Source organism: Pterocles gutturalis, unplaced genomic scaffold (genome assembly GCF_000699245.1).
Source record: "Pterocles gutturalis isolate BGI_N339 unplaced genomic scaffold, ASM69924v1 scaffold29929, whole genome shotgun sequence".
In the NCBI taxonomy this organism is placed as follows: Eukaryota; Metazoa; Chordata; class Aves; order Pterocliformes; family Pteroclidae; genus Pterocles; species Pterocles gutturalis.
In genome coordinates, this window is record NW_010134148.1 from 20,429 (window position 1) to 34,245 (window position 13,817).

Below are 13,817 nucleotides of genomic sequence, written 5' to 3' on the forward strand. Positions count from 1 at the left end.
CACAACACTGCTCAATTTAACAAAGTTAAAAAACCATCAAAGGCCTGCCCTGAACTTACTTCAAAAACACAAACACAAAGCAGTGATGTGATGGCCTAGAGATATGGCTCATGTCAGAGGATAAGACCTCTATCCAGGCTGAAGACCTCCAGCCCACCTGAAGATGCATTAGATCGCTCACACATGCTTCAGGTCTGTTAAATTTATCCAAGTTTAATCTTTAGACTAATTTAAGGAGGACAATAGTCAATTCTATACTATCAATAGATTGATTTCCTAAAACATGAAAGGATAGCACAAGCCTATTTTGTAAAGAGGGAAAAACTTAATATAGATGTTAACAGAATAACATCAGTAACACATACCTACCGCACAGCTAAGAAAATGCACACCTGGATATCTGTAAAAGAAATCTGAGAAACACACATAACTATTTACCATGACAAAGCCTTGTTGTTTAACGCACAGAAATGTATTGGGGATAAAGTACTAGAAAGATCATCCTCCAGGAATAATTATTTCCACATAATTAACAGCCATCTGAACTGTGACTGCTACAATGTGTACAGACAGTACACCTGAAATGGGACTTCTGTGCTCAGCCAATTTAATCCACATTGTGAAATTATCCCCGGCTTTGCCCTTGCCCTTTTTTCCTCTTTTTTTTTTTTTTACAGCATTAAAAGTGAGAATCTGCTAAGAAGCCTCCTGAAAGACACATTTAAAGGCATCTAAAAAGTTTCTTCATAAAGCAAACCTGCTATGAGTTGTAAGAAACTTAATTTTAAAATGCACAGCTTTCTCAACAGACAGGTCAGCAAAAAAAAGAAAAAAGATGAAAGATATATTTAAAAACAGACAGTAGGGACTTTAATTGGCTTCTAAGCTGAATTCTTCAGTACAGAGTGGTGCTGACAATCTAATTCTCTCAAATTCTCCTGACAAAACACAACATACTGAATAGTCATTCCAGCTCTCTATGTTCCTGACACAGATTCTCAGACAAGAGGAGGTACAAGAGAACAGTTCTTCATGATTAACTGATGTTCTGTGTATCTCATCTTCTGCATATACATTTCCACCAAATGGGAGAGAATTTCTTCCAGCCAAGGTGAGTGTTCTGTGGCATGCAGCACAGGATTTTGTGAGATTATGCCTTCACTGCTCTCCACAAAACTGTGCACACCTAGAGGCATCCCAGCTGCCACCAAAAGAGATGGATGAAAGTTGCCACTAGTTAGCCCCACTGTTTACCAGGTTACCTGCTATTTATATACCAAATGACATGCATTCTTGCCCTTGCCAGGGGAAGGTAAGGATTTCCCACCACAAAGTATTTCTAACAGGTGTCTGAATCCTGACTGCTCTATGGCCAGGGAAGAGGTACTCAACTAGTCAGGATTTCAGGATATAAACTACCATTACTTTGTCAACTCAGGAGCCCGCATCGTGAAGAGAAGGTACGAGAAGTCAGAACACAATCTTTTAAGTATTTATTTATATTCAAAATTTTTTATCCAATAATATACAACTTTACCCAGTAATGTACTGTTTATACATTACCATAGGCACACAGTGAGCTCATAAAAAATGCAACTAGCAAAGCCTTTGCAAATATAGTTAGAATTTATTCTTGTTTCCAGTGATAATTAAAATAGGTTTCTTACAATTCCCTTCAGCTGTTTTAGATCTTGAATCAGCTGGTGCTCATTAGGCCACCTCTTCTGCTTTATTCAATTCTTCTTTATTCAATTCTTCTTTAGCTTCCACATCTGCCACCTCAGGGTGACTGCAAGCAGCATCACTAGCTGAGAGCTTTTTCATTTTGATGTTTGGCAGTTTCCTCAGATCACCATCCCATTCTCTTAAAGAAAAATAAAAAAGTAATTAAAAACAACTATCAATAGAAATAGCAAGAAGGAATGACAGAGGTATTTCACCTTTCCTTAGAAGATGCTAACTCAAGTGAGGCTGCTTTTCTAAATTATACTATCAGTCCCACTGCAGTATGACTAAGCATCAACATTTTCACCTGATCTTGTACACTACAGCAGCTGTCATTGCTCTGTGAAGAAGTATTTTCAGATTTGATATTGTGAACAAAAAATGTACAATTCACTTTATTCCCACAGATTTGTATCCTCAGTTACTTTTGGCCACCTGCTTTTACGTTTGACATACTGAACTCCCAGTCTTGTAAGCAATGGAAAAGCAGTTTGGAAGAGTTTCTTCATCTGGATACTCAATTTGCAGAGCTCTTAGCACATATACATAAAGTCCTTCATTATGATTTATGGTAACTGTTAACATCTTGTATGGCTGACTTCAAGGGGACACAAAATATTAGTAAACATTAATTTACATGATAAGTATATTCAAAAGCCTGCATGAAGGAGGAAAGCCAAATCCAGTACTCAATTAACAGAATGCTTTCTTGATTATTGTAAGTGCACTTCATGGATAATTTTTCTCAAGGGCAACGACAGTATTTGTCAATTATACGATAGACTTTTTTTTGCTCTACCAAGGTAATAAAACAACAGTTCCATCAAATGTCCCAGAACAACAAGGAGTCAATTGTGCATTTATAAAAACAGCAGCCAGATGCCTGCCTCTTCTTTTGAGATTTCTGGCTTTATTCCAACACCCAGTACGTATGACTTCTGGCTGCATACCACCCCTAGGAGGTAGTGGCATATAATTCCTTGCAATATAAGCATTCAAAAGTCTCTTTTTAACTTGAAAGTGTCTCATTTGATAATGTGGTCAGCAAGAGCCTTCATTCCATCTATTACCAAGGCATGTTGGCTTGCTGGCTCAGATGAGCTAGCAGCAAGTTTCACAGCTCCCAGAACTTTTAACTGGATGCAAGTCATCAATTCACTAAAGATTTTCAACTAGTATATACACACAAACACTACTGTACTACACCTAGAGTTCGATCTTAGAAAAAACAACTAAGAACTCAGTGCTACTTTAGTTACTTAACTGTAAGTTCTGACTATAAATTACTTAGGTCATAATGTTCTGTGACTACAATTACCATCTAAAATCTAATTTCAGATTTCAGGTAAAAAACAGTGCAATTCCATTTATCAATACATCTATGTCTTGATCCTTAAACACTAACAGTAAAGCTAATCCTTTTTTATGTAAATAAGTGAACAGCTGAGGTGAGAATTTTAGGTAAAGTTATCTTTTTAAAAATATTTTCTCTTAAGTTACAGAAATGGAATTTTAACTGTTGAAGCTTTCTAACCCTTCCAATGTTTTAATGATTAACTATCACCAACATTTAGCTTGTAACAGCTAAGAAATGCTGAAATAGCAACACCGTACCTAGTCTGTTTTTATAAATGACAAATTATTTGACAGCTTTGCATAAATTCTTTTTTAAGGAAAGAGACATACAAAATGTCAAATTCAGAAACACTGTTTTGCATAAACAGATTAGTAGTGACAATAAAAAGAACTTACCTGAAAAACTTAAGATGCTTTCTGTTCATAATGTCTGGAATTTCTAATGGGAACAAAATTAAATTCTATTAGATGTGTTACGTTATTCATGTGAGTCTCATTTTAAAGAAAGAAATGGGAGCTAAAGGGCTGAACATACCATTTCAAAGATTAAAAAACCAAGAAAATGAGAATGAGGATTCATATTAGAAACTTTCCAGAGCAATATATAAACAGGAAGACTTCTCACTGCTAAACAAAAGTGAACTTATACCCATGAACTGTTCCAGAATTCAAATGTACCAGTTACTGAAAATACAATCCTGACAAATAATAAAAAGAGAGTGCTTCATTTTCTCTAAACTGACATATCAGAGATTTAGCAAAATTTTAAACACTTAAAGTTTCCCTTTAAAAAAAGTCCAGTGAAGAAACTAGGAAAATAATTAATTTTTAATTTGTTTTAAAAGCACTACTAACATCCTCAACCAAGACCAAGATTTGGTTATGTCAGTTTTTAACAGACATTCTCTCATCATGCAATAAAAAGACAATTCTACTCTGCAGAACTTACTATAAATATGCACAACAGTTAAAAGTTAAAATAAGAAACCTTCGTGTCAAAGCTGACCTCGCTATACATGCCTCACTGTAAATTAATGAGTACTAACTGGTCCATATGTATTTTGAAATGTTTTTGGAAAAAAATTTCAAAGCACTTAAGTCACCACTGCAACAAATGTTGACAGATCAGCAGTAGGGTTAGGAAAGTAACTCTGATAATTCAAGGAAGAAAATGTAACAAAGAGTTGAATACATTTCATAAAATATACCATGCAGTACAACAATATATATGCACGTATGTGTTTTTAAAATATAAACACTGGGAAGAGTACAGTAAGATGTCACATGTTTGAACAGAACACATTCTTGGATTTTGGAATATAATACTACTTCCTTCCATCTGCAATAAGAGAGTCTGAGAACAAAGCCTGGCTATTTGAAAACAATTAGCCTCACTCCAATGCAATTATAGTTTCAATTGTTAAATATCTGTTCTATAAACCACTCTGACTGAAGGTTTTCAGTCTTCCCCACTAACAGAAATAAGTGACATATACTCACAACAGAACTTTATTACCTTTGGTAGTAAAAAGGAAGGCAAACATCTTGTACAGAGACCTATGGGACAGACCTTTTTCTTTTCCTCCTGGAGTAGCCAAAACATTCCTACTAGATGTGTAGGTTACAAACTCATGCAGAATTTTACTTAGGATGCCTAAGTAGCTTTGCCTTGATTCAGTGTTGTTCTTCTCTCAGTCAGTCCAAAAGTATTGCAAGTGACCTGTGTTTAACACCTTCACTAATTTATAGAGATTTATGCCTTAGGAGCCTTGAAATTTTTGCCCAGTAAAAATAGCTCATTACTATCCACAAACTGTACAGATTTCACAGACAGCAGGTTTCTCAACAAGGAAGATGCTTGCTACCTCTGTAACATTAAATCCACTTTATTATTTTAGCTCTTTAAAATGTGACACTTCAGCAACTACTGTCCTTGAGCAAACCCTGAACATACAGCTCTACCTTTGTTAATCTGTCAATTTTTCCCCAGTCTTACAGTAATAAATCAGATCATGCTATCAATGCAGGATTATAGATGATTTTGCTACTACAGAATGCAGGATGATGATAGCATCATAGAATCATTAAGGTTGCAAAAGACCTCAAGCATCATCAAGTCCAACCGTCAACCCAACACCACCTAACCTGTCACTTATCTTTGTGGCCAGATAGTCCTTACTATTCAGAAAAATATTCCTTCCTTTCACACTGGGTTACAAAGTTACCAATTGAAGAATAATATATGAAAAATATTTTGATAAAAATTACAGTGATTTCTGGAGCCTGCTTCTTGGTAAATAGATAAGGTGATACTGATCACAGCTGAGCAAGGCAAGGCAAAGGAACAACTATTTAATCCTTTTTTTGTCTGCTGACTGCTTAGTTCTGATAAGCATCAATGCCACAGTAGGTCCATCCTTCCCAAGGAAGCACTGAAATGAAGCCACGGTACCTCTTGCATTCTTTGCAGCGCCTTGAACTGCGCTCATGGCAGCACAGTGCCCAATGCTGAAACACCTTAGCCTCCATCAGAGAAAGAAGTTCTTCCCTTCCCTCAGGTATTTTACAAGGAGCAATGCCTACTCACTTTGCTTCCAGGACAGAGCTTAGCGATATATACAGTGAGTTTGGCAGAAGTTTTAATTTGCACCAACAGTCCCAGAAATATGCTGATATTTGTATTTGTTCCTTCTGTCAAAACACCGATCCAACATACAGTTCGGCGTCATTCTCAAAGAAACCAGGACTAAATTACAAGACTTTCAAAAGGAGACCTTTCAATTGCTTTTTTTGTCTAATTAAACACCTTGGAAAGCATTTAATGGCTTTTATTAGCTTACGTAGGACTTTTTCCAAAGAGAATATTCACACAGTTTTATTTAGCCTGTCACCCAGGGCTCACCAACGTCACGAGAAAATGGGCATTCTGAAGGGGGGAGATTCTGTGACAAACCAAGATCCGGCATCGAATTGATCTTTACTGCTTTGGCAATAGGAAAATTTTTAAGTTATGCTTACATGTGTGTTTGCAATATGTTACGCAATACAAAGCACAGAGCTGCCAGATTAAGAGCTGAATTAGAAACTCTAGTCCCATGTGTGTAGAAATAACATAACTACATACTGCACAGTAACTGATATTTCAAATTATGGTGGAAAGCTGCAGTAGTGCTGTGTTATACTTGTCTTACTCAGAAGTATCTCCTTAGCGTGCATCAGTGTCACAGTTTTTGCTGCTACTTGTGAACTTCTTAGTTTCCTTTAAAAGTGTTAAGTCATGGGAGCATGTTTTTCTGAACTAAAGATGGAAAAAATGGAAGAGACTGAAATATGGCACAGGAGCTAGGGGAAAAGAAATGAAGACAGTATTTTGGGGAGCAGGTATCGCTATAAACATATAAAACCAGATTAAAAAACCAAACACACACAAATTACAACATCAGGAAGAAAACTGCAGAAGAATTAATGTAGGTATATTTAAGGAATAAGAAAATGACAGCAATCTGCTACACAAAACTCAACAACCTCACAGACAGACTGGATGTTCCCTGTATAGGTACTTTTTTGTTTTTTTTTTTTAAATACTAAAATTTACTATGTTTTTGGATATAGAGGGTAGATTTGGATATTGGAGGGTAGATTTAGACTAGACATTAGGAAGAAATTTTTCACTGTGAGGGTGGTGAGACACTGGAACAGGTTGCCCAGAGAAGCTGTGGATGCCCCATCCCTGGAGGTGTTCAAGGCCAGGCTGGATGAGGCTTTGAGCAACCTGGTCTAGTGGAGGGTGTCCCTGCCCATGGCAAGGGGTTGGAACTCGATGATCTTTAAGGTCCTTTCCAACCCTAACCATTCTATGATTCTATGATATCTACCACTTTTGTAAACAGCTAGTAAAGAATTAATTTTTCATTTACATATATCTGATTTATATATACACAGCATCAAATTTTAGGAGACTTTCATAAATGTAAATAATTCATATCATGTAGTCTCTTCATAGCAAATGCACATGCATACGAGAAATAACTGCATTCAAGAATAGAGGGAAAAAACCCAACAAATACTAAGACAGTTATAAAAGCTCCCCTCACTAAAGCTTCCTGGGAAAATAATGAGCTAGAGCAGAAAAGCACAGTTTCCAGCTGATTTCCATTTATCCCCAGTCTCTAATTACAGTATTTAGCAGCAACTATTTTCTCTGAATGAATACTGTCCCAGACACAGAGCAAAACCTGCAGCAGCTGTGATAACAAATAATGAATGATTTGAGAGTGTATTTAATATGTGAAGTTGCACCATGCTCTCTGGATGCTTTACTTACTAATACTATAATAACCCCAAATTTTGCTTACAATATTTCTGGATTCTTATTTATTTTATATTGTGCTTGTGCATTTGACATCTTTCTATCTAGTCCTACTGCTTTTTTTCTGTCAGATTTCCACAAAGCAGTAAGGAAAAAAGGAAGAGCTAAAATTCAAAAGCAAAACCAAGAAGGATATTTTCTGCAGCTGGGCTATTGGATGACATTCACAGTATCTTTCTTCCTATGACTTTTTCCCCTTCCTTCTAAGATATCAAAGATTACACCTGAAGTCATACAGATATTCCTGAATTCCTCTGCCACTGCAGGTTGTGAAAGTAGTAAGTAACACTGGCAAAATTTTAAAGCCATTCATTTTATCAATTGGTACAATATGAATCAGGGGGAAGGGGAATATGACACAGAACCAAACCTTGCTGTGCTCTGTATCATAACCACAGAAGAATGTACATTTTTCAGGTCTTCCCTGACATACTTTCACTGTTAGAAGGACTGATTGCATCTGAATAATACTTTAGCATTAAAGCCAAGTTCATCACTCAGCTCCAACATACCTACTTGTTAAAGCAAACACATAAATTTCACTACTATTCTGTACTTGAGTCTCCTCAAAACAACTCTTTGCTTTTTTGCATTTCATTATCCCTTTCTCTTTCTCCCTTATTTCGTCAGATTACTGCTGCTTCCCTTCAGACTACTTACAGCTATCAAATTTTCAGTCTTTTATTTCTCTCTTTCTCACACGTATCTTATACCTGTGTACCACCTTCAAAAACAGAAAATACTTTCAAAGAGTTTAAGTGCTTCTTCTTAAAGAAGGCGATGCACCTTAAGAGGAAATTTTCAGCTCTAATGCTTATGTTTTCACACAACTGTTCCTCAGAAGATTTCTCTGGATAATGTCCTGGCATAGAAGGTTACCTCAGAGGAAGATAAATGGTCATAAAAAATGTCAACGAGAACATCTAGCATTATGATTTCACTCAAACTTATGATACTGGCCAAGGGAAATGTTTAAAAACTCAAAGTGCTTTCAACTAGGCTCTTATCTACAAGATTTTTAATTTTAAATCTTCAGAGGTTTTTTGGGTTTTTGATTATTAAGAGGTTAAGCGTTAGGGCCTTCACACACAGAGCACTTACACTCCCACCACCACCATCTGCAGTAAGTCAAGGAAAGGAGCTAACTCCTCTGCATGAGAACAAGAGGAAAATTGTGGTTTTCTACTTGTGGGTTATCGTTTATGCCTGTAGAGTAGATGTGTCACAATAGCCCAGGATTTCTTCCTGGAATACCTAAATTTTAATAGGAAAACTGCAGAAATATTTTAATTTTGGAAATACGTCAATACTCAACTTCTGCAGCACAGAACTTCATCCTCCCACGTGAAATACATCTCAACCTTAGTGGAATGAAAGGCATCTTTCTGGAGATGTCTTAGACCCATGAGTTTGGAGGCTTTGGTCCTCTTCAAGTTCATGAACCCTGAACTCAGGCTCTCATGAGATGAAACTTACTGAAGTTCCTCATGCCATTGGTCCACCTTGGTGGAAAGGGGCAACTCACACCACAGGTTTGTCCCTAATAGTGAGTTTGTATATTATCAAAAGAATGTTAGAGAAAGCTGTGTATAAAGACTTCACTGGCACAAGTCCAGATAATGAAGCCCACCTAAAAAAAGTAATTAATTTGTACAGAAAGTGATGCTGGTTATTTCCCACATAAGCAAATAAAGTCTTCATGCTAATACATGTTAAAACATGGACACCCACTGAAACTCATTTTTAAAATAAAAAACACTTTGTATATCATGAAGGTCCAAGCAAGCTGCTAAAGAGAATTTTTATTTGAGACAGGTGGAATAAATCTCACTTCAGTTTCAAAAATATGTTAGATATGCCTGCACTGAAAAGGCAGTACTAGCAAAGATGCACAAAGGCAAAGAAGTAAAGCAGAAATACATAAGCCAGATCTCCACCATCTTTTTTTCCTTTTCTTCACTCTGCACTCCTCCCAAATTCCTGTGCAAGGCATAAATACCTTGCAGTTAGTTAATTCCTTTAAAGAGAAAAATAAAGATAATGCCTAAAAATTTCACTTGGATTCTAGCCTTGTGAGCAGGAGGAGAAGGTGTGACCACTGAATTATTTCTAATGCTTTCACATACCTATTCCATAGCCTTCATAGAGTTGTCTTTCACGTTCTATGGTCTGCTTGATGACAGCTTCCCGTGAACCATGCTGCCTTCCTTGTCTACCTTTAATACTGTTTTGTAATTCAATCTGCTCCAATTCAGCATTGAATCGACACATATAACTGAAAGAAATCAAATGTATTTATGCTACATGCAGTCATGCAAAACTTTTGCAAACCAGACTTGCTTTGATAATCTAAGTTATTTTACTAATTGTATTTATTTTCTAAATTAGTCAGAGATGTTTCTTAGATCTGAACTATTACTTTATTCTTCAATGTGGAAGCTCCATTTAGAACTTCATTTGAATCGTGTGCAGTTTTTAGAAGAATTAGGGGGTTTATTTGCCTTTTTTTTTTTTAAACTATGTTTGCATAAAAGAGAACTCCCACATTATTATAATTCACTTGCTCTAGAAGTGTTAAGTCTATGTATTCCTAACTTTTAATTGCTGAATTTCACCATCTCAATAATAATTTTTGAAGTAAAGTTCTCCTCTGGCACATTTCCTACATCATCTCACAAACATCTAACCCAAAACCAAAAAGTAAGCTTTTATTGCCTTCGCAGTATCACTAGCATTGATTAGCAGTTTACAGGTTTCATGAACAGTGTAGGAAATAGGTCAGAGCTTCTGAACGGAAACTAATATAGTAAACCTGTGTAAGAATACATATATATATATATACACATTACGTTATTTAGCTATGGTGACAAGCCACAGATACACATATCCAGCAGCACAGAAATAACTGAGTTTCTTCTTGGCACATTCAATTTTGGTATTTCCTGCCCTAAAAATCAGCCTGAGTGCTATTTAATCTTCTCAGCAAAGAAAATCAAAGAATAAAGGAGTAAATAGAATGAAATCTGTGCATTTAAGTGTCACTGAATAACTCAACTAGTAAATTCATGGAATTACTACTGTCCAAATAATTTGGAGTCCTCCACACACTACACAAGCAGAGACATACTTAAATAACAACAACAAAAATAGCAACAACACGACCTACTTCAGTAATTCTAGTGTTAATATATACCTTTCAATATATAATTAATTGCACTTGCAACAAAATCAACTACTTGATATTATTAACAGTAATATATAAAAAGTCCTCTCTGAATCATTCTTTTACAGCTCTTATTTAAGAAGGTTATTTTAAAAGATAAATCAAGCTTTTTAGTCTTAACACCAGTCTTACTTTTCAATTAGTTCACCAGCTTCCTTCTTCGTGTACTCAATTTTATCAGGGTTAAGGTGACTTTGAAACCATTGCAATTTTTCTCCTACAAGCGATTAAAAAAAGCGTGGGGATAAGTACAATAAACACATGTACAGATGTTCAAAACAGATGTTTGGTCTATATTGTCCTGTTATCAGGTACACTGACTAAAGACTAGGCTATACTCAGCCTCAAGTTCAATCCTGTATATACTACTTGAGTGAGTCAGGTATTTTAGCATTTCAACAAAGTCTATTTTAAGATTACAAAGTCAGATTATAGAAAGAAAATCTAATTACAGAGTCAGATTATACAGAAAGAAACTCGAAGTATCTATAAAGTTGGTAAACCTTAAAATCTATGCTAAAAAGTTGAGTACTGTATTCAGTCATAGAAGTTTCTGCTCACCAATGATACTCAAACGCAAAGCTTTGTCAGTCTTCAACCTAGCAGAGAAAAAACAGATATGTTACCTAGGAGTGAGTACCACACAAATAATTATCATTTTATTTCTCCAAAAAATATTTTTGGGGTCACAATGGAAGTCAAGGTAGAATTTCAAACAGAAATGTTTGACAAATTCGGAACAATGTAAAACTTATTCTGCTTCATCTAAAAATTCTACTTTTTTGTAAAACTACTATCTGAAATGTATCCAGTTTACCTGTTAAGTTAAGCAGTTTCTTGGAAGAAATTAACTAGACAAAGCAGGATGAAAATAAGACACAACACTTTTCTTAGAGCATAGCACAAGGAATTTCACAGAAGACCTGCACTGTAATAATTTCATTAAGTATTTTGAATATTCTGCTGGGATGTTCTCCAAACTGGATGAGTTTGGAGATCGAGAACAAAAGATTTCACTACAGTGGATCCTCACAAATCAAGCATACAATGTGAAAAATAACATTCTTGTAATAATTACATACCATAAACTTGTAATAATTGAAGTTTGTACTTAGTGAACAGTAGAAGTTAGTATGTTAAGAAACCAAAATTAACAACTTCACAAAAAAAAAAAAGAGACTAAAATAATCCACCTCAAAGTATTTTTCACTCCACCTCAAAGTATTTTTCACTCCACCTCAATCTCTGGTGGGATACTTGATGCCTTCTGTACTCTAGGGGATGTGCCTACACAATTCAGTTTGGGATTAATTCCCATCCTGTTGGGCAGTTCTCAGAGAACACGAGTTTTCTAACAGGTAGTACTGTGCCTCATGTGTTTTCGTCCTGAAGCTCTCAGATTCAGTCTGCAGCAATGAATGTTGCTGAATGTCACTTTCTTTCCAGAAAGGAAAACAATACATTGTTGGGATAAGTATGACATTTACCACTGGAAAAAATATCTTAGCTATTCATGCTCAGTGTACATATCCAAGGACCTCTAATAAAATTGACTTTTTTAAAAAATTATTTAATAAGAAAATTGATAAAGGATAAAGAAAATAATAAAGGATATCATTAATAAAGAACAAATCATGCCAAAATTCACCACAGTTCAACACTAATGTGCTCCTTCATTAAATTCCTTGTACTCCATAGAATTTAATGAGCATTTTACAGTTAAATGAAGTAACTCAGAGCACAGAAGTCTCTCATCTGTTCCAAACATTTGGATCAAAAGAGAAAGCCCTACTTTCCAGAGATAAACATACTTGTGTCACTTGGCCTACAAAATTAAAATAAAGATTAGCTTTTTCAAGAAGTATTTCATCCTCTCAAGACCATCTAAAAGCCACATAAAAGCAAATGCACAGCATGTGTGAGCTGCTAAGAATTCCACTAAAGCATTCAAGAAAAGACTTTCTACTTCAATAGGTATCCCACTATCTGGGATAAGCATTTTTAATGCAAAGGCTATAGAGGTCAAGCATGGGGTTTGAGTTTAATCATGACTGCCAAAAAAAACCCCAACAAGCTGGTTGATTAATTATAAGATTTTAGTGTTTAAAAAAATGGACTCTAATTCCTGTGGGTTAAAGACAGAACTGGATGAGACTATGTAAAACACAAAGGAATAATGAGCTAGATTAGAAATCTGCTTTAAAACTCAGTTGTAGATGTCTTCAATAAAAATTGTGGTCGGTAGCCTACAGAGGGCTTACAGCAGAGAGTTTGAAGGGTGACAGCGACCAAGAAAAGCACAACATATTCCACAGTGGAACTCCACACCAGCAGTCCCTGCTGTGAACTTCACATGGCAACAAAGCCAGCCAAGCACGTCTGCAAAGCGTTGCCATGGAGAAAACTACGATGCCATCTAGAAAAGCTGCCTCATTAGAATCATAAATTATGTCACCTATGTCCGCTTTAAAACACTACAAACTATGACGTGCGCCTGCAAGGGTCAGTGGATCATTTATTTACCTAGGCAATGAAATATGTAACCAGGATTTTCTTCTGGAAGAAAAACGTTCAGTCTCTAGGTGCACATAACTTATTTCAGTATGACAAATATTGAACGACAGGAAGAGACGTTGCCTTACTGTAGCTTTCATAAAAACCTCACCTCTATGACTGCTAGAAGACAACAGTACTAGCAGGGAGGCTAATCAAATAAGGGACGTCAAAGAAAGTTCCCCTCATCTTCTTCCACACAATGAACAGCTTTTGCTCAATGGAAAGAGAAGATGAGGACAGAGATACAGGCTGTTGCTTCTTAATGATTTTGTCCTTCACCTGCCTCCCAAAATTAATCTGTTCAGGCACTGGTTACTAGGTACTTAGAAGGTTAAAGCCTTCATGTTCCATCAGCACTTCTTTATCTCAGATATTGTAGTCAACTCTTCTACTCTAATACTAGCAATTAATAAATATTTGCCAAATGAGTTTACCAGGTCAGTATTTTTCCCTATAATATCCACACATACAAATGCCATCTATGGCTCTGAAAACTAAGATAGGCTCTCATTAGGAAAAAAGCTAATAGTTGACAAGACATAGTTCCTTGTTTCAGGTTGGTAAATACTGTCCATAATTCTCCCTACA

General features: G+C 35.9%; 1 protein-coding gene across 1 annotated transcript in view; it reads right to left on the reverse strand.

The window, feature by feature from the left end:
- Window positions 1-1,612: 1,612 nt before the first annotated feature.
- TMA16 (translation machinery associated 16 homolog (S. cerevisiae)) overlaps window positions 1,613-13,817 on the reverse strand; it is a gene marked incomplete at its 5' end in the record, with an annotated part of 16,675 nt that continues 4,470 nt past the window's right edge. The window contains 5 exons of the mRNA XM_010081499.1: window positions 1,613-1,864; window positions 3,478-3,520; window positions 9,577-9,725; window positions 10,806-10,890; window positions 11,235-11,272. Of these exons, the coding sequence (XP_010079801.1) occupies window positions 1,711-1,864; window positions 3,478-3,520; window positions 9,577-9,725; window positions 10,806-10,890; window positions 11,235-11,272 (469 nt within the window). The remainder of the gene's footprint in view (window positions 1,865-3,477; window positions 3,521-9,576; window positions 9,726-10,805; window positions 10,891-11,234; window positions 11,273-13,817) is intronic.